General features: G+C 44.8%; 1 protein-coding gene across 6 annotated transcripts in view; it reads right to left on the bottom strand.

Moving 5' to 3' along the window:
* Positions 1–22178, bottom strand: part of MAPKAP1 (MAPK associated protein 1) — an 83270-nt gene extending 61092 nt beyond the window's left edge. For 4 of the 6 annotated variants that reach the window (XM_082294960.1, XM_082294962.1, XM_082294958.1 and 1 more), the window contains exons 1-4: positions 22085–22178; positions 12339–12663; positions 9145–9234; positions 5934–6082 (exon numbers count right to left, since the gene is read on the bottom strand). In XM_082294960.1, the coding sequence (XP_082151086.1) occupies positions 5934–6082; positions 9145–9234; positions 12339–12597 (498 nt within the window). In that variant the 5' untranslated portion in view covers positions 12598–12663; positions 22085–22178. Of the gene's footprint in view, positions 1–5933; positions 6083–9144; positions 9255–12338; positions 12664–22084 lie in introns of those variants that run through there. The other 2 variants (XM_082294959.1, XM_082294963.1) reach the window with 2 other exon arrangements.
* Between the last annotated feature and the right edge of the window lie 249 nt (positions 22179–22427).

Here is a 22427-nt window from a genome sequence, read left to right as displayed (position 1 = left end):
CTAAATCAGGCACTGGGGTGGACCTGGACCTGGTGCTGGTACTTTTTAACTTCCTAAGGACAATTAACATGAACTGCAGCTAAATGCACACATAACAAACCCACTTATCCTTTGCTCCATACCAGCATAATTTGCACATCTTCAAAATTTGCTTTCAAGTCTGATCTTAGCCAGAGCTTAAGTGAGCAGAGGTGTAGCAGCACTGATCCCACATCCCGACAGGTCTCGGGGGACAGTGAACTCCTTGGAAAGCACAATCCAACCAGGAATTCTGCCTCAGGGTCAGTGAGTGCACAGACCTCAACGAGCCATGACCAGACCCAGGTCCCCTTTCAGTACACACCTTCCCAGGAGGGCAACCCCAACAGCAGAGCCCCAACGGAGGCCAGAGAGGCAAAAGTGACTCACCCTTGTCCCCAGGCCAAAGTTAATCAAACCAGACCCACAGTAATTTAATCTGCATAAGGCCAGAAGAACATTTTTTAATGCAACTGAGATGTGCCTGGACTTATTTTAGGTGTCTGAAGACCGGCAGTGCAGATCTTGAACCAGGCTCAGCAACAAGAGCAGCCTGTGTTGACAGGAACCTGAGGCAGCTCTCCCTGTGGCATCCCTGGGTCTGTCCATTGTCCTCTGCTGCCAGCAGCTGCATGGAAGCACAGTGACCACAGGGACCAGCACACTGACCACAGGGACCAGCACGCTGACCACAGGGACCAGCACGCTGACCACATGGACCAGCACGCTGACCACAGAGAACAGCACAGTGACCACAGGGACCAGCACGCTGACCACATGGAACAGCACACTGACCACAGGGAACAGCACAGTGACCACAGGGACCAGCACGCTGACCACAGAGAACAGCACACTGACCACAGAGAACAGCACACTGACCACAGGGACCAGCACACTGACCACAGGGACCAGCACACTGACCACATGGACCAGCACGCTGACCACATGGACCAGCACACTGACCACAGGGAACAGCACGCTGACCACAGAGAACAGCACGCTGACCACAGAGAACAGCACGCTGACCACATGGACCAGCACGCTGACCACATGGACCAGCACACTGACCACATGGACCAGCACACTGACCACATGGACCAGCACGCTGACCACATGGACCAGCACGCTGACCACATGGACCAGCACACTGACCACATGGACCAGCACGCTGACCACAGGGACCAGCACGCTGACCACATGGACCAGCACACTGACCACATGGACCAGCACGCTGACCACAGGGAACAGCACAGTGACCACAGAGAACAGCACGCTGACCACAGGGACCAGCACGCTGACCACATGGACCAGCACACTGACCACAGAGAACAGCACGCTGACCACAGAGAACAGCACACTGACCACATGGACCAGCACACTGACCACATGGACCAGCACGCTGACCACGGGGACCAGCACGCTGACCCTGCCAAAACACGGGCCATGAGGGCAGGGACAGGTCCAGCCCTGCTGGCCAAAGCAGAGCTGTCCGGCCGGGCTCAGGCCGCTGGGCAGAGCTGCTCCTCCTTCCCTGTGTGAGCCCCAATGGACCTGGCTCTCCAGCAAAGTGAAATCCAAATAAAATGCCACCAAAAACCAAGGGGAAGCACTGTTGTGATTTCAGAGGAATGTTAATCTCTTCCCCCTGGTGCCAGGCCGGCCAGTGCCAGTGAGGGCAGTGCTGGTCACTCACTGGCATGGTGGAGGGGCAGGCACCAGTGAAAGCCAGCACAACCACAGCAGGAGGTGTCCCAGCACAAGTTCCCCAGGTTCAGGTAGCAGAGTGCAGGTGGCAAGTAAACCACTACAACTGGCAGAATAAGCAAATGCTTTAAAAACAACCCCTATGCAAACTTATTTTGGATTCAAATGAGGATCATTTCACTCAGCTTAGGGGCAAAACACTGAAATAAAAAAATGCATCTTATCCACACAGAGATCTTAATCCTGGATTAATTATTTTACACATTTTCCATTTTAATTAAAGCAGTATTGCTTCTTTCTTAAGTTCTTTATCTACTTTCTTTAAGTAAAGCTATTTAATACTGGGGATTGTGGAAAACATTTGTTCGTGATTATGCAGACATACAGTCAAACAAGACTGAAACAAGAGCAGCATGCAAAAATGTATTTAAGGACTATCATCCCAAAATGCTGCTAAAAGCTATTAACCAGTACGTGTTAATTGCCACAGCATTCATATTAATTTTCACTTCGGGCCTGACATTGTGGAATATTTCCCCTGATACATTTTAAACAAAGTTTAATTTAAGGAACTGCTTCTATCAACACTTATGAAAATTAACAGCCAAGCAATTAGCACTCATGAATTATCCCTTCCCCCATGCTTGCTACAGCATCATTTTTAAAACAGTTGCTACATGAGAAATTGTTGCTTTTTAACCCATTACCAAAATTAAGCCACAGAAACCTTGTGGCACTACAAAGAAGCACCATTCCCCACCAAAGGATTTTTAGCATTTGTCCAGCCAAAAATTACACTGACCAATTTTCAGTTAAATTATCTCCAGTAGTCAAACAAACACCAGAGAACTCTGTAAAATGAGAAAAGCTAAACTTCCTTCTAACTCCATTTGCAGCTAGTCATGACACCAGAAATAAAAATATCTTGAGAAAATCTAGTTTGCCTGTGGGAAAGGTTTTTGGCCTCACAGCTCCAGTTTACTCCAGAGCCAAGCAATTCCTTCCTTACATTTTTGATCTCTTCTGCAGATCCCTTTTGATCTCTCTCTTTCCTGCCTGAACATTGTGAAGCTCAGCTGAGTCACTGAAATGAGCCATCACCACACACTCCTGTGTGCCACCTGTGGTACCTGGATAGGACTTTCAGCTCTGTCTTACATTGAGGCTTTTTTTCCCAACATTATTAAAACTCAGCAAGCTGGAACAATAAACCGTCAAAATTTGATTTTCCAAGTCCTGTAAACAGAAATACATATGAATTTATTTATCAAATGGGTGATAATTTAATTTGCATGCAGACAAAAGAAATCATTTTGGCCAGTGATTTCTTAAGCCTTCAAGTAACTTTCTATTCCAATGACACCTGAAGGAATTATAAAAAACTAAATGTTCTTTCAATACAAAATTCTTAAAAAGAGTATACAAGATTTATTAATGAAGACACACAACCCATGTGCTTTACAAAACATGAACACAGTTCCAGAGCTGAGGTTTACTTTAACTATTTTAAGGAAAAACTTGAAGAAAGAGTTGAAAGTAGTTACTGTATGTGTGGCTTTTGTTAAGAGCTGAAGTTGTACAATGTACAGAAAACCACGAATCTGTCCTGGGGAGTGGCGGGGCAAGTTGTGTGGATTCCTGAGCTGCTTAGAATGCCTCCATTGTAGTTGTATCTCACAAGCCATATTCTCTACTGTTTTGATAATTAATGCAGTGATCAGGACAGGAAGAAATTAGAGTGCTTTAAAATTTTACTATTTCATAAAATCACAGAAGTGGTTATGAAAAAGACACTAAATCTGGCAGGAAACACCTGCAAGACGTAAGCATCGCCCACATTGGCCGGGCTGGTACTACAGCACATGACTTGTTCTGATTTGAACTGGTAAGCTGAAAACAATGCATCCAAGGGGGATTATTGGGGAAGGAGGACCCTGAGGAGGATTTATTCGATTTCAGGTCAGTTAGGGACCCAAGTCAGTGGTGAAACCAGTCAGGATGAGCAGCACAGACACGGGCACAGAGCTCAACATGGAGAACACTGAGCTCTCCTGCCTTGCCCATGCACCAAAAAATGAGTGTTACTGAACAACCTAAAATCTGCATTACCAAACTCAAATATGTATAAAATAAAGGCCTGGTTATCGTCTTAAAGATTTCAGAGCCACTGTGACCCCCTGAGTAAATACATAATTAAGTAGGGTGTTTTTAAGACATGTTTAATTAGGCCCCCAGCCCCTCCTCACCCCCCGCCTCTCCCCAATTATGTACCATTTCCCCCAGAGATACATGGCTCTGTTAATTATGTAAATAAGTCATGCACTATTCCCTGAAAGAATTATATTTCTGTGAAATACTGCTCATCTATTATCAATAAAAACAAATACAAGACATATGATATTTCATTAAAAATAATTTTTAAAAGCTCAGTGGTTTTGGTGTTTTGTTACTGACTGAAAATACATGAGAACTGAAGTAAAATAACTCACAACTGGACTATGTTTCTTCTATATCTCAGATGGTCAGCCAAGAATTTAAACTACATAATACATACAGAACTATAGAGAATAAACTTTATATGCAAACTATTGATACACTTACCTGAGTAACAGAAACAATGGTGTTAAAATTAATACAGTGAGATTATACTCTAACAAAATGCCCATTCAATTGTTTTGGATTGTAAAGAAGGTATTTTGATTTGCAGATCACAACTGAGATAATTCGTGCCAGACCCTGCAAACCCCAGCTGGGTGACACTGAGGTATTTCCTTAACCTCTCAAACTGACATGTAGAGTGCAGCTTCTTTCCAGTGGACCAAACACCTGCTAAATGTGTCTGACTTCAATATGTGAAAATTAAGATGCACATTACAGACAACTACAATTTCTATTAATATAGTAAAGATTAGCTTGGATTGTCAAAGAGGGAAGGAAAAATGCTGAAGTTCCTCAAGTGTCTGAGAAACAAGACTTGAACATGAATGAATTACAACAGAATTCTCTTAATAAAGAAGTATTTAGTTTTTACTTCTCCTATACATGACGTGAGAGTTCATTTAAATGTTTGCCCAACTGAAATTTCGTGGCACAAGCACAGCAAACCTGGAGTTTGGAAAAAAGGCCTCTTGGTGCTGTCAGCATCAAAGTGCTGCTGTCGCTCATTAATGAGGCCAGGAGTTTTGAAAACCTGAGTTAGCATTAATTGCCACATGCTAATACATATAACATCACAATAGAGGAGCTTTTGCACGTGAACTTCAAAGTCTGAAGGTTACCATTTCACAGCTATTCCAAATACTCCTAGAAATGTCAGTGGAATTACAGATCTGACTTTCCACTTCAAGAACACCTAACTGAATATTAAATTCTTCCATCACAATGGTAATGAAGCTCAAACTCTATCCTCCCACAGGAGATTCCACAAACAAATCCAGTAGAAAACAGATCTGTGGAGTATTTATACTTGTTTTGGAACAATATGACAACGATCCATCACACCAATGTTTATTTTTCAGTTTCTAGAGTTGATGACAGAGAAAAATATTTGACAATATGGAGTACAGGGAAGATATTTATCCCCCAGTCTGAGCAGTATCAGATCCATCTCCTGACCTCCATGACCTGCCAGGTTTGCAGCCAATCTCCTCCCTGTGTTACACAAATGAGCACTTGTGCAGAAATACATTGATTAGTGCTTCTTTTTGCCTCGGATACTGACCTACTGATACTTCAGTTTTCCACCCTCAGAACAGACCACGACTTCTCCCACTCTCACTAGAACACTGAGGATAAAGACATGAATCATGGAATATTCAGCAAGTGCTGTGATGTGGATAGACAGAACAAGCTTGGTTTTTTTAAAATGCCAAATAATGCATCATTTATACAAAGGGTCTCATCATCAACTCTAGAGAGACGTCCCAGGACTCTGTCACAATACAGGTGCACCTCGCTAACTGCTGGAGAAGGAAACAGCAAGGTAGAGAAGCCTAATTCTCAGTCCAGAATTTTGTAATGGAAACAGGAGAAATGGTTCTACTGAACCTGGAACCATCACATTTGCTTGTTTCTAGATAACCACTGCCAACACCTGATGGCCACTATAAAGTCTAACTGGAGCTTGCACAAGTCAGTGCACAGGAGCAGTGCCTCAGGCCTGTCCCTGCCAGGGGACCCCTGGTACGAGACAAAACCACCTGGTCACTCACCTTGCCGTCGAATTTTGAGTACTCATTGAAGGGGTTGTTGAGCTGCAGTGGACACTGTTCCAGTCGCACAGAGAGGATGGACTGCTTCCCAGAACATGGGGATTTCACTCTGAAATTCTTCTTTTCAAACAGTGAGCTCAGCTCCTCTGCTGCAGATCAGAAGAGAGATTAGAGGCATAGTAGGAGGAGATGTACAGAGGCTGCTGCTTACCACTGAGAGATAACATCATGGAGGGAGCACAGAATCAAATAAACCAACAAATGCTTCAGCTGGGCAGGATCTCCCACCACTCTTTCATAGCCCAAAGATATGAAAGCCTTAAGAAGTTTGAATGCTGCTCCTGCTTAAGCTGAGGAAAAGGTGAATTTTTCCCACACAGAGAACAGAACTGATCAGTATAAGATCCACTCGGGTCAAGATAAAAATCAAGAGAATGACACATTCCTGGTCTTACTGCTTGCCTACCTTCTCCTAAATGAACAGGGACAGTAAGGAAAAGAGCTGCTAACACATGAACAGCACACTTCACCCCCAGCCTGCAGCACGTGATACAGTGCCACATCTCAGGACAGCACCATGCTGCCCAGCACTGCACTGCAAGGACACCCTGCTGCCAGCAGCCAGCCTGGCACCACACCTCAGCCAAAAGAACCATTTCTGCAGATTTCACTCATGGTAGGTCGGATAATGGCCTCCCCCCATAAAAATGTCAAACCTGAAACCACCACTCCAGATCAACAGTCTGAACAATAAAAACAAAAAAAGCTTTCTAAAAACAAAAGGGATCCAAGTTCAGGAGTTCTTTGTGTGGTCTGTGAAGGCTCATAAAAGCCTTTTTATGTGAAGAAAGTGCACAGCTGAATTTCCAACAACAATTCAACTTCAAATTTACAGCCATACTTTAAAAAAACCCTAAAAAAATAGGACTTCTTATGTTACAAGGCCACAATGAAATCAGGACAGAGCCCGGGGTGTTTCAGCACATCAGTACCAACGGGTCTCATCTGCAGGGAACTGTGACTGAATCTGGACAAGGTTTCCCACATCTGCTCCAGGAACCAACAGCCCCCAACCTCCATCAATCACTGCCCGAGAACCAACCCCAGCTCGCCCATCCTGGCACTCCTGCACTTGGATTTCCCTCACAGCTCACAGATTTCCATCTTGCTTCTCCAGGGAAATGGAACTGTTCCCAAGGCAGAATGACCCGGCACTTGATCTGCAGGGAGTTGGTTCATTGCTTAGAGTGTAAAATTAAAACTTGTCAAATGATAACTGGTCAAAAGCTCCATTTATTTTTATCGGCAGATTGCCTTAAAATTCAGGCAGTTGGCAAAGGTGCTAAATACTGGCACTGAGAGATCCCCAACGGGCTTGTGAGAGGCGGCAATTAACCAAAAAAACTTCATTTAAGCTCTTTTAACATGGCCACTTTAACTCCATTATGTTGTTTTGATTTTTCAACAAGCTCTTATACCTGTTTGTTAGTTTTTAAAAAAATCTCTACCATTATGCTGGAGTATTACCTTTAACTGATAATTCTTGGGCATTTGGAAAGGACCTCGGAATCCACTTGTTGCTGTTTTCACAGACACTTCTCCCTAATCCCAAATTCAAGGAGCCAAACACACAAAGCCTCATACAGCCATGTGATGAAGAGGAAGGTACAGTGGATATCCTTAAGGGCTCCTCTTTCTCCTTGCTGCAGTGTTGTCACTCGTGCAAGAAAGGGAGAAACCTGCAGAACTCAGTGGCTAAGCACAGAAGGAAAATCAGCTCTGCCAACAGACCCCGAGTGCCTGGAGTTTTCATGTAACTTACTCATTTTTTTATTTAAATCTATTCTGCAGCAGGCAGGGATTGATCTATTTGCCTGCAAGCCCAGCACACTCCTCAGAGGGGACAACTCTGACTGCTGGGTGTCTGTCTGCAGAGCAGCACGTGAGGGAAGGAGAGGTGGTGGTGGAGCCCCGGGAGCGGCAGAGGCTGTGCAGGAACCCGGAGCCTGAGCCAGTTCAGTGTGCAGGAGAGACAGCAGAGAGACTTGCATCATCACTGGCCAGATGCTATAAAATATTGAGCAAAGAGTTGGAGGTTATGGTAGATTAACCTTTAAAAGCTACAACACCGCTTACAGAAGGAGAAAGGCAAAAACATTTCAGAATGCATTAAGAGGGGTATCCAACACAGCTGAACACCGAATTAAGGATTAGTGCGACTGCGCCGCTCCTGTGAGCAGCTTTGTTCACTCCTCTGAAAAAGATATTAGAGTGCTGGAGTCTGCAAATGTGTGCAAATGACAGCCACGGAGATAGGAGGAATTAGGCAAAAAAAGGGAGATTACAGAGGGACCTCATTAAGATATAAACAAATTTTGAAAGAAGTAGGCATGACAGACCATACAAAGGTTTGAATGTGTGTCAAATACAACAGAAATAGAAACTAGCTTGAGCCCAAAAATAGGAAAATTGAGACAGATTTGTAATTTCATATATTACAATTTAAACTATGGAGAACATCCAGTCACAAATACTTAATTATATAATCTAAAAAAACCAGAATTGAATATTTTTTTGATAAATCGGTGATAATAGTTTTTCCAAGGAAAGGCCAGATAAGCTAAGCCAGCATTTATTCTGCTCGCATTTAAGTAGATCATATGTACTCTTTATTTCTTAAGATTTGCACCTTATCTAAAAAAGTAGCTACAAAAACAGTCTACACAAGTAAACTCCACAAAATCCTCCATCGCACCCAGCGTGCCAAATGCTGCTGGAAATGGCTGGAAAGTCCCATGGAGACACTGATCTCGCATTTTGAATGCAGACACCTGCCAGTTCCCTGCCCTGGAGCAGAGCCACCTCCCGTCCCCACGCTCCCACGATGGCACGAGAGCTTTGCCCTCCCCAGGTGCCCTCGCCGGGCCAGCAGAGGCCACGAACACACCAACAGCTCGGCGGTGCCGCAGAGTGCAGAGCCCACAGCAGCCACTGTGGCTACCACAGCGAGCCAAACCGGGTGCTCAATGCTTTTCCCTCTCCTCTGCCTTTATTAACACCGTGGCCACGGCTGGCACCCCCCGGGACAGCACAAAGAACTGGCATTTCCTCTACGCTTTGAAAGCTCAGGGGAAAAGGACAAACTGCAAATGCTGCAACCATCAAAGGCAGGAATAAAGCCAGTAGGAAAATAGAAGATCTTTTCTTTTACCTGAGCAAGAAGTATTTCTGTCTTTCCACTGAACGTTTTTGCATTTTATTTGATTTTGTCTCTCTTTCCGCAGACGTTCTAGTCTCTGAGCTTGAAAAGAAATATTACAACTATAAGTTTGTCAATGAAAGTTTACTACAAACAAAGACATAATTAACTACCTTTATATGAATAAAGATGTTTTATACTGCATATGTAGGGGAAAAAGTCATAAAATTTTAAAGGTGGCACCCCTGAAAAGCAAATACCAACAAAAACATGAAAATGTTCTTGATTTATAATTGAAATTAGAGGATATAAAACATTAATAGAGATCATAAAGATAGTATTAACATGGAAGAGAATAATAAAATGTGAAAACTTCTGTGATTAATATGACATTTCATTATATAAATCATTAATAACGGTCTTAAAGGAATTTTAATGCACAAATGAACTGAAGTGAATATTACATTACAGGAATAAAATTACTGTTATGAATTACTCTACCCGTTTCAAAAATTAAAGATAAATGAACTCAGACTAGACTATTAAAGTTTTAAATATAAAATCCTTTATCTAAAAATCATGAAAATTATAAAATGTCAAAGCGATATAAATTAGCACAGCTTTTTCTTCAGTAGGCTGAAACAGTTTATAGGTAGTAAAATAAATGATTTGTATCTTCACAACATTAGTCAAATCCTAAAATGAATATAACATTTCTTTACATATATTTTGACTCCATCTTCAAAATATGGTTGATAAAAAAAGCCCCAAATAGTTCTTATACCAAAGAACTTGCAGCCCAGGGTACCAGACAACAACTTAAATTGCCTTTTTTTGTTAATAGTAAGAGCTTCCTTGGGGAAATACCTGATGGAAGCCACCCAAGACAATGACCCCAAGAAACCACTGATGTCATGAAGTGTCCACTCAAAATAAGCAGATTAGAGTGGGAAGTAGAACTAACAGTGCTGATCCCTGAAGGAAACAATTTGCTGGATATATTAGCAATTTTGATGTATTGAGATAATTCATTAACTAAAATGGGTTTGTAGAAGAGATTCTAAAATGCTAAATTACTCTGACAATTTTTGGATACAATTGAATTTCCCTGAGCCTTTTCAGCAATTAAAAAATGTTAATAAATACTTTCTATCCCTTATGTTATTACTCTTTTACATTTAAGTCTTCAAACTGAATTGTGGACAAGGAAGTAATTTTTTTTTCCCCATAAAAACTGTCAACCAGGGAACCGATAAAAAAATACTCCTCTGAGTTTAAGCAGCTTAAAGGTACAGTTTAAGGTACAAGCACAAACTGGGACTTTGAGAAGTATCTCCCATTTAAGCCAACACGATGTTAGAACCTGAATACCTCCAGGTAGCTTCCTCTTAATGAAATAAGTATCCCTCCTCATAAGTTTAAATATTGGGAAAACACTGTTGTAGCATAGATATTTTATTCTGAAAGAAAAGCTCCACATTTTTACTAGTTACTGCCCATGCTTGAACCCAAAATTACCTTCCAAAACCCTTTCTGCCCAAAAGAGCCATCATAAAAGATCTGTTAGATTAACAGGTAAACAAAGGATAAAGGAAAAACCGTAGACTAGAAACAAGAATAATGCATGTTTTTATCCTGTCTGATATTTCCACCCCTTGTCAAAACAAAGTACGAGAGCACAGTCACCACCTCCACTGACTCCATCCTGTTCTTCCACCTACAGCTGATCCCAAATGACCATTTCACTGTGGGACTGTGCTACAGCAGCGCCAAATCAGATGGAATGATCAGCACCTATTAGAAATGTGAATTATTCAAGGCTCACTCTCACATGCAGCCAGTGAAAGCTCTCGGTGTGAAAAATGTCACTGTCCAAACGCAGTTGTGGTTTCATGAACTGTCAGCAACGAGCTGAGCCTTTGTTCCTGGGCCTGGGGGCTTTGCTGCTCACCCACACCTATCACCTGGCACTGACCTCTCCACCTGACATGCCAGAGCTGAGGCAGAAAATCAGCTCCCTCGGGGTCCCAACCCTGACTTTAGAACATGCCCCCAGCTGGCACCCGAAATGGCTTCAATCCATAACTCAAATGGAGATTTTCCTATCAGTCTGCTCCCTTGGTGAAATGATCCTTCAGAATTATTTTCTGGAGCAATTCTATAAATCTTCAAACTTTGCCTCTCCTTCCTCGTGAGCTACACCATGCCCTGAACTCACCCAGCCCCAGGACAGCCTGGCACCCTGGATTCCCACCACGCCTTCCTGGCAGGTTGGGCTATAATCTGTGATTTCCAAACCTCACTCTCCAGTACAGGAGATCAGCACCCTGCCTTTTCTGGAACTTTTCACAACTTCCTACTTGTAAAAGGCATTTCAGTATCTCCAACACCACACATGTTTTCCTGGTGAAGCAGAGCACAGAGGTGCTTTCTGGGCTCTAGGTGGTGTTATAATACCTGCAGAAATAATTTTAAAAATATATACAGGAACAGAAAAAAGAGGTTAGAACTGACCACCGCACACCAACCCTCTCGTCGATATTTCAGCTCACAGAATTCCTGTTCTTAATATTCCTCAGGTCTAAGCAGAAGTCTGGATATCCCTCGTATGAAACACCACGTGGGAGAGCTTTCTGCCAGTCACGACAAAATGAGTGCATTTTGCAAAGGTGTTCACCCTTAAACTTTCTAATTTGGTAGCTTAAACCCCAGCTCAAGGTTTTTCTCAGAAATAAAACTTCAGGAGACAAAATACAGACAAATCATTCCCTTTGCTGGCTCACATCAAACTTCATTCCACTCTTTTATAACAAATACATTTGATGCCTCACTAGGCAGATTTTTTCTCAGAAAATAACTATCCTGTTCAAAAGTTAACACCCCTCCAGACAGTAACAATAGAGATATCAAAGACTGTTCATGTACTTTGGATTTAGATTTGATGTCTTCACAATTTGAATTTTTTTATATATATAAAACTGACTACCTCAATGTTCCTCTGTACAGGAATAGGTAAAACAGCAATTAAAGCTCGGTTGACAGCACACTAAAGTAACTGAATCATTACGTCTCCTTCTATAAAAGGGCCTCAACATTACAAAAGAGGTTTGACAGACACCAAGCCAGTCATGCTCTGGTTTGTCCATGCAAGCCAGACTAAGGGAAGAGGAATACAAAAGGCCAGAGCTGCTGCAAACACCACGCACCTGTGTTTGATCGTCTTCTGATTCCAAAGTCCCAGCTTGAGGTAATATCGACTGATTGGGAATATACATAGCCCTGAGTCTCCCCATTGCTTCCCTGTGGTTCTGACCCATTATCCCCAAATGCTGACGAGGGATTAAACTTCTCCAGGTCAACATCGTGATCGATCAGGACCATTTCACACATCCCTGTGTCATCACTGGTCACGTGCGACTGCCGAATGTGAGCAAGGATAATGGTTGGGTTGTCCAGGAAAGCCATTCTGTCCACAAGTCCACCACTTCACTGTACTATCTTCTCTCCATCTTGTTTCATGGACACACGTACCTAGAAAAAATGTACACATTTTAGGAAAAAAACCCTTCAAACCCCCCATTCCAGAAGGTTACTATTTGGGATGCACAAACCCAGACTGACTTAGGGCAAACTGTTTAGCTCTGCTCCAGTTTATTTAAGCTACACTGGTTGCTGAGTCCATTTAAGGAACAGTGGGTTTGGAGGACAGCTTGAAACCTGAGTCCCACGACAACAGAACACAACAGATACCTACAAACAGGTTCCAGTACTCTACAACACATGGTTGCTGGAAGGCAAAATACTCCACAGTGCTGCACATAGGAGGATGGCAAGAGAATACAGACCAGAAACATCTGCCTATTCCAACTAACCCATTTACAGAATTGACAGGGTTTTGGATTTCTTCTCACCCATCATAACTGTGTTACTGTTTTGCTTCTGCACCTACACACCAACTCTTTGACTACCTTATTACAGACCCTCTTCAGGTTTTGTATTTCCAGGAAAAACTTGAAACATGAAGAGATTAGTGTCTCAGGGCAGAATATTGAACATCTGCTGCTGCATGGTGCTTCACACAGGGCAACTGCTGTAACACAGAAAGCTCTGTGACCAAATACCACATGCCTGAGCTCTAAAGCACTTTAAGAACAGTAATTGCCACTTACCTAAGATATTTCATTCAGAGCACTCAAGTGGCCTTTTGAAACAAAGTAGAGGGCAAAAAGGAAAAGGAAAAAACCCCAAACCACAAAACCCAAACCACGGTCACGTTGTTATCTGATTTTTCTGTAGCTGTGGATTTGTAGTTATGTCAATCTAATTCAAGCCTGGGCTGACACTGAAAGGGGCAACTCCATGCCCTGCCTGGCCCTGCTCCAGGAATTCCACCACCTCCCAAAGCTGGCAGTGGAGCTGTGGGGTGAGCTGGATCAAAAAATGACCTGCTGGATACAACCTAAAAAGAAAAAAAAAAATTCCTGTTGACACAGCGAGTCCATCAGTGAGCAGCGGCTGGAGCCACGGGGACACCTCCACCTGAGGGGGCTCAGACTGAGCTCACACGTAGGGCAAGACTAGATGTAAATTCCAGAAGTTCGAAATCCTCACTGCTTTTCAATCAGAGAAAAACACTTTAACCCAGCTACAGAGCTGCGTGTGTGAGTGTGAGTTTGGACGGGATCTCCAGAGGCTCCTGCCAGCCTCGGTAGCACGGCAACTCCACACTCTGGTTTAATTTTCTCACTCTTCCCATCAAAGTAAGTAGGGCTGCTCCTGAGGGGGTTCTCGCCATCCTCCAAGGGAGAGGCCACAAGGCCAATGTCCCACCCGAGGGCAGCCATCAGTGTGTCTGGGGCTTTGACCAGTGTGACCAGCATCGTGTGGCTGGGATAACACTGACACAACCAAGTACAGTTTATGGACATTGCAAAACATGTGTTGAGAATGTTCTTTAAATTGAATTATTTCTACTCACCGATTAGGAAAGGCCACCTTTACCTGCAAACTTGTTTCAATAAGCAACAGCCTCGGGCGTCGAAAAGGTCTGCAAACTCCCCATCAAAAATTACTGCTGCCCCATCAATGTGTCATATAAATGTTGGCATGTTAATTGTGTATTTATAAGATTGTTAATGGTTAGTTAATTTACCTCCCACACTATTATTGTACTTGAAATGATTTAATGTCTGCTGAGGGAGTTAACAACATGTAACAGCAGATGCGAGAGTTTTACCTTTATACTCTGCACCCCGACTTCCTGCCATTAACATTCGTGTGCTAAATCAGCCAAGCTTCTTCCCAACTGTACATGTGCAACTGCTTTTCCCATAAACCTGAACGGTGAGAAAGCGCTGGAAATTCTACAAGTTTAACACAAACATATTTTTACTTCCTCTTCTTCAGAATTTTCAAAAAGATACATTAAAACTAATTTATCAATACATTAATACTAACTGGAAACTCTCTGAACAATTAATATCCTTAAAAAAAAAAAAGTTCAGACCCCCAAATTCAGGTTTTGATGCCATATTTAGTAATTGTAGCCTACAGAATTCTAACCAGTTCCTCCCTTTGATAAAGGCAAACCAGGGCACAGACCTGCTCTGAGGAACAGTGACTTCCAGTGAGAGAGAACTCAAGAGAAACGAAGTTCAGTTTTGCAAACCTTTACACAAACACCTTGAAGGTTCCAGCAAAATCACAGATCCAAAATCAATTTCTAGATCTGCTGAGATCTGCCAGCACACCCCTTCTGCACTCCTACACCCACACAGCATCACCACATCCTCATGGGGGAGCTGAATTTAACGAATTCAGGGACTTTCTGAGCATCGGCTTCTTATACATTCTTTAACCGTAAACAAAAAGTAACTGTTCTTCTAATACTTGCATATACAAATAATATTCTACTATTGAATAGCAGACAGCTATGTCAAACATACTCTGTGCAAACACTAAAACCAAAGAGAGCGATGTAAAATCTCCACAATTTTAGAGTTTGGTATTTCTGTACAACGGGATACACAGGCTGGAGTTTCAATGCTGTACTGATTGGCAAACACCTGCGATTCATCACACAGGTGGCCAGCAATTACTGATTGGCAAACACCTGTGATTCATCACACACGTGGAGAGACTTTCACTTTCTTCCTGATCTTTATGATTCACCTATCTAACTTTCTGCACATTGTCTGATCAACACCCCGGGAATGAATGCTCCCTCTCCCCTTCTCCTTGGCCCCATCACTGTGATTCTGCCATGCCCTGAGGCCCCTGGAGAGCACAGCCCCCCATTAGCCTTGTGCAGTTACAGAACATCCCCAAAGATGTCAAATTGCACCATCAAGAGGCTGAACGTCTCGCCAGGATTCACAGGAACTTTGTGGCAGAATCAGACAGCTGCATCTCAGTCTACTATTTTTATCAGCAGTATTCCTCTTCCAGTACCCCACGGCTATATTTATGGCATCGATAGACTCTCCCAGCGAGGGAAGCAGGGCTTTATGCAGATCAGCCTCATTCATAACCCGGCACACAATGAGGAATGCAGAGCGCGCTAACAAACGATTCCGCTCCCAGGAGGTGACACAAAGGTCTTGGAAAAGGATCTGCAGCTATACAGGCTGTACCTTAAACACACAGCTGAACACAGCTGAATTTCAGGAGGCATCTTCATCATCACAACATGTTAACTGTTCTTGTGACCCTCCTGCTTGCTTGATGTACTGCAATTATTTAAATCAAGATTGTCTCGCTTTCCTCTTTCCCCACCAAACACCCCACACAGAGTATGGTATCTGCATGTTAACCTACATGAGGTGACAACGAGATATCAAAGCAACTGTGAGATTAGGGGAAAGGACAAACTAAACCTCATGACTGCCATCCCTCCCATCCATCCCATTGCCCACCACGTGCCAGCGCAGACGGCAGCAGGCTCAGCTGGAACCACGCTCCCGTGCTGGACCCACTGACTGGTGGGACTGCAACCATGTGTCAGCCCCTGCTGACTGCTGTTTTCAGAGGAAACGTTTGACCTTGAGCGTGAAAAATGCCGAGCGCAGCTTTCCTTACTTTGGGGAAAACACAGTTATTTTGGATTGGATTTTCTGGTTTTTTTTTTAATATACGCAGTTGAATTTGACAAAATCCCTCGCTCTCACTGCCCAGCACAAGGTGGCTCATCACTGTCACACCTCCACGCCAGCACGAGAGCTGGGGCAGCCGTGTCTCACCTCCACACCTGCCAGCAGCAGGGCAGGGCCCCACTCTGCCCCCACCACCCCCAGCCCTGCTCCCTCCTGCAGGCTCCTGGCACGCTTTCCAGCAGAACTACGGATTTTGCTTGGCAAAGGGACACCAGTGCCAACAAGCACCTTCACACCCTGTACTTGTCCCTGTAAGTTCACAGACTCCAGGTCAGAACCTCCCAGCTCCACCCAATGCCCTGTGGTGCCACCAGCACATCTGTGACTGAAGGGCACTGTCCCCAAACTGGCAAGCCAGTGCCACCTTTCCATGGTATCTTACAGGAAATATTTTCCTCACATGAAGGGTTGGTATTTTTGCCTTTCATGCTTTGAAATACACAGACCTCTAAATAAGCTACAAGAAACAATAAAATCAGAGAAAGCTGTCAGCAACTAAAAATGTTCTGCTGCAGGAAAGAGCAACAACTCTGAAGTTCCACCAATTTTAATGGAATGAAGAGTCCTCCAGTTCAAAGGGCTAAAAGCAGTTCCAAATTCTTCACAAAGCTCACAAGCCAATTCCTGCAATGCATCTTCCTCTCTAAATTATAGAGGTAAGAAGTGAGAAGCAGGGAGAAAAAATTCTTCCTTCCTTCTGTTCTGCAAAGCTGTAGCTTGTTGGTTTTATTTTTTTAATATGCTTAAAGTTATTATCCTCCTTAAGGAAGTAATAAACAATTAAAGCCCTATTCAAAGTTAACAAAAATTTTCCAAAGACACAACTTATGGAAGGTACAACTTGGATCCAAGAGAATTACTAACAAACTCAAAACACAGCAAGCTGGAAAAAATTATATACCATTGCAGGTCATGTTATCATTCAAGAGCTTCCACAGTCTCTGTACTCAAACACCTCCTTGACTGTAGCTCTTTAAAATGATCTTTAAAAACTAATGAAAAAGATAGGCAGATTAGAATTAAAAATTGATTTTTTCCCCCAACGTCATATAAGCAGGAACAGGACGGCACGAACATACTTCAAAATTTATGATTCAGGTTATATGAAATAATTTCCCAGTCAACTTCTGTCTGCAATTGCACAAGAAATGGTTCTGGTTATCTGCATTTGCAGCAGCACAAATAATCAACCCCCTCAAACACAGACAGGTCCTGGGCAGGCAGGATAAAGGAAAGTGAACTGCAATATATGAACATTCAAGTTTATGTTTCAGCAAAAGCTCAAGTGCATTTAAGAGTGAATACTTATCTGCAGAAGCTGTCACTCACACTCTGGTCCTATCATTAAAAAGGAAATAATCATTTACAGTCATATAAAGAGGCTCTCTCACAAGAGAGACTGGAATTGGGAAGTTATGATGGGCAAACACTACATTACACACAACTTCCAACAAATTATTTGTTCATTTCCAGACCTGTAAATCAATCTGGCATTAGCTCTGTATTTCTGAATTCCTTGGAATTTGGCTATACTTCTGTTGTCATACTAATCAGGATGCAAATTACACCAATTCCGATATTTTAATTACTGAGCTTAGAGGGGGGTGAAAATATTGGGGTATGTTTGGGAAGTATTCACTCTTCTCTTTCCTGATCTTGTCAAACCTTTGTTTAATTGCAGACAAGTTGGTTCTCTGCTAACCTGAGAAATTTTGCATCAAGATTTTAAGCAAATAAATAAGTATAAAAAATGTAGAGATTATAAATTAGGGCAGACAAATCTGTATCTAGACTCGTGCCTGCAAAGAGCATTCTATCAATATAGTGAAATGCTAATCTCCTAATTAACAACCTAATTAGGTAATTATGGCTTTGCAGAGGGATGCCTAAATGAAATATGACAACATGGTCACCTCTTTATATGGCACCTGTGGGCCTTTTCAGCTGTCACTGCCGAGAGTGCAATATCAATTTGAACAGATGACAAAGTGTTGTCATTTTTCATTCAGATATTGTGCTGAATGCTGGGATCGAGGCCGCTCCGAGACGCGGCGCCTTGCCTGGGCTTTGCCTCGTCTAAATATGTGCAAACACTTTGCTTAATTTTTAATGTCTCTGATTAAGCTTGGTTTTTCATGCTGTCTGCAGGCATTCCCTGACACACACCACAGCTGTAGTGTCACACTGGGATGACCCACAACCCCGGAACCCCCATGACCCAATTTCACAGCACGAGTGCGGGAGAATTACAATCCAGAAAAAATATCTGAGTATTTGAGTTTATTTTTGAGGCTTAGCTGCCATTGGCTTTAAAATAACAAAACAAAACCAGAGTGCCTTGTAAATAACACATTATAACATTCATTTTACTTTTATTCCCGCTGAACACTCTTTTCCAGGGGAACAGCAGTCCCTGTCCAGAAGAGGGTGAAGCTGATGGGACTTTTGCACAGAAAGCTGGGAAGGAACACTTTCAACAAAGGTGCTTTTAAATGGAATATTTTTTGTCACTCATATGCCTAAATTGCTTTACAGACAATTTGCTGAGCTTGAACATTCCTAAAGGACATCAGCCTGTTGGAGCAGGTCCGGAAGAGGCCACAAAGATGATTAGAGGGATGGAGCACCTCTGCTATGAGGAAGGGCTGAGAGAATTGGGATTGTTCAGCCTGGAGAAGAGAAGGCCCAGGAGTGACCTAAATGCAGCCTTCCAGCATCTGAAGGCAGTCTACAGAAAAGATGGAGAGACACTATATACAAGGGTCTGGGGGCAGGGATAGATGGGATATTGGGAAGAAATTCTTCCTTGTGAGGGTGGGCAGGCCCTGGCACAGGGTGCGCAGAGCAGCTGTGGCTGCCCCTGGATCCCTGGAAGTGTCCAAGGCCAGGCTGGACATGGCTTGGAGCAACCTGGGCTAGTGGGAGGTGTCCCTGCCATGGCAGGGAGGTGGAATGAGATGGGCTTTGAGCTCCCTTCCAGCTCAAACCACTCTGGGATTCTGTGATAAATAAAATATCTTGTTGTAGACAGGAGAATGAAAGCACAGGCTGGGACTGCTCAAATATTAGACTAGAACTTCTATTTTTGCAATTAACAGTGTGATACTCAAGAGCCTAAAAAACCTAGCAAATTTTATAAATACCTAAACAAGTTTCAATCTTAAAAAAACTGAACAAAGCGGAAAGCTTCATCATTTTACCTTTTTACCTGTTTGCTGTTGAGAGAGATGCTACTCTGTTTGGGTTTTACATACACATAGGTCTCCGGGCTCACACAAGCTGCCTTGCCTGGACCCAGGACAGAGCCTGGGGACATGCTGTAGGTCCAGCCAGCCCAGGGCCCTCAGCACAGCCACTGCACAGCTCTGCACCAGCACCACAAAGGGTGGTCTGACAGTGCTGTGTCAGGCAGGGGTTTGTGCCTTAAACAGCAGCATCTGTCAAAACAAACACTTTTGTCTTTGTCAGTTTCTTTAAGTTGTTGCCATTCCACTTTTGAGTGCATGAAAATATTTTTATTGCATTAAAAAGATTATCATAATCTCATTTTTTATAATACAGCAGCATGCAAGCTGCTTCTGACTTAAGAAGCGCTCATGAAGATCAGACCTACTTAAAAACGCCCGAGACCTTCAGCCCCTTTGGGACTTTATGTCAAATGGAACTGGACAGATTCACATTTCTTCAACAAAAGATGAATCCCCTGTTCCTCTGGCTTTTAATTTTGGGTCTGTCTCTTTCAAGAGCACACAAAACATATTCAAGGAGCTTTGTTTTGCTTTCAGAATAATGGATTTAGATACAACACTTCTCAGGCAATAAGGAAACAAAGTAGGGATTGCCCTTGTGCTGTCTTGGATACGAACGGAGCTGACAGAGAGCGAACAACAAGGCATCACAGTTTGATGGAGCTCCTCAGCTCACACACACACACACACACAGAGTTAATACTAAAACACAGCTTGGGGTCTGTGTCAGAGGCACTAACAGAAAAGCCCTCGAGAACTGCTGCTACAACACATGAGGCAGCCCCAGGGGCACGGCAGGTCCCAGGCACGGGGCAGCACCACGGTCACCAACACCGCGGCAGCACCGCCACCCCCGCCAGGGCCCTCTGGGTGCCACCAGGGCTCTGCTCCCACACCCCTGCGCCCCACAGCTCAAACCTGCCCCTTCCAGCACCTGAACAGGAAGAAATGAAGCCTGAGCTCTACCCCTGTTTCTCAGCCAGTGTCATTTGCCCCTGGACATCAGAAGGAATTTTGGATATCAAAAGGTATTTCTTCACAGAGAGGGTTGTCAGGCGTTGGAAGGGGCTGCCCAGGGAGGTGGTGGAATAACCAACCCTGAGGTGTTCAAGGAATGCCTGGATGTGGCACTCAGTGCTCTGGTCTGGTTGCCAAGGTAGTGGTGGGTCAGAGGTTGGACTTCATGGTCTCAGAAGTTTTTTCCAACCTCAGTGATTGTGTTATCTCCAAAAAGAGCAGCCACATGGGAGATGGGCTGCTCCTACATGGAGATGTGACCAGTATACTGTTCATTTGCTGTCCCATGTGTGCCATAACTGACCTTTCCATACAGGTGTGTGCTTTTCATGCTCACAACTTCGAACGGTTGGGAAAATTTGTGCTACAGAACACGTAACACAGACCGCCGTGCCAGGCTGCTTCACCTGCTGAGGCCTTCATTGATCCAAAGGAAATGCACAACAAGAATGTAGCTGTTACTTGTTATTTTAACATTTGTTATTTGTTATTTTAATTTGTTACTTGTTGCAACTGGGTGAAAATTTAACCAACAGATGAGAGAAGGGTGTTACAACAGAGACCTGAAACACGACTGACAAAGAAATGTACTAAATTGGTTCTCCCTGCTTCAGTTATTTCTGTACAAGTCTATACGTACCTGCTGATCTCAATTTATTTTTAATCTAACCCAAAAAAGTGTCAGTGAATGGAGCTGTTCTGAATTTGGAAAAGTAACGGAGAGAGTCTAATTCCGAGTCTTGCATCAACCTGATAATCCCCCGACACCTAAAATCGTGTAGAACACACTCAGGATACCCAAGCTTGGCTCTGGCATCTCTGTTTAGTAAATCACCAAACTTCCACCACCACGGAAATCAACTCACTGCTGTGCCTCCTGGACACCTTTCCCGCTCCCCCACTGCTCCTGTGGCGTTCACAGTTCCGGTGGCACCGGCAAGCAGGTGCAGAAACGAGAGCCCCATGCAGCAAGGCATTTGGGTGTGACCCTGCTGAAGGCACCGCCGGGCGGGCACAGCCTGCCTGCGGCCGGCAGCAGCAGCCGGGACACGGGCACCGGGGCCGTGTGACAGGGACACGGAGCGTGTGACGGGCCTTTTGGATGGAGTGACTGGCACCTGACCAGGGATGCCTGGGCACCTGTGGGCCTCCCGCTCGCCACGGGGCGCGGACATTCGCAGGGCAGCGCGGGGATTCCTGCCGGACCCGTGCCGCTCTCTGACGCTCCAGCCGCACTCACCTGCTCCCCGGCACCCATCGCCGGCCGACGCTCGCCTGACCCGCTCCGCTGGCCCCGCGATGGGCTGCTCTCGCCCCGCCGCCGGGAGAGGCGCCCCGGACCCCGCGGGAGTGGCCCCGTCTGAGCACCGGGGGAGCCTCGGTCCCCCCGAGCCGTGGCCCGGGCGGGCTGACAGCCCCTGCCGCCGGTCACGGCATCCCGCGGGGGTCCCCGGCGGCCCCGGGAGGGGCTGACAGCGCGGGCAGCCCCGGGAGCCGCGGCCGCAGCCCCGACCTCCCCCCCCGCCCTGCACTTACCGGCGCCGCCGCCGCCGCTCCGGGGCCGCGCAGCCGCTTCCGGGTCCGGGTCCGGCGGAGCGGGCGCGGGGCCGCGCGCGACCCGGAAGCGCCGCGGCCGCGGAAGTGACGGCGCGGAACGGGCGGGGCGGCGGCGCCGGGAGCGCGGAGTGGCCGGGGCCGGGCACGGCTGCCGCGGGCACGGCAGCGAGTCGCGGGCTCCGCTGGGCACAGCCACCAAGCCGGTGATGTACCGGGTTGGTACCGGGGATACCCGCGGCGTTGCAGCGCTCGCCGATGCCGCACGGCAACACACAGGAGGCTTTTCTGATGGGGATTGCACCAGTTTTATTTCCAATTTCTT

Source organism: Coloeus monedula (genome assembly GCF_965178545.1).
Source record: "Coloeus monedula genome assembly, chromosome: 21".
Classification (NCBI taxonomy): Eukaryota; Metazoa; Chordata; class Aves; order Passeriformes; family Corvidae; genus Coloeus; species Coloeus monedula.
Note: the sequence above shows the minus strand (reverse complement) of the source record. Positions and strands in the feature narration are given on the sequence as shown.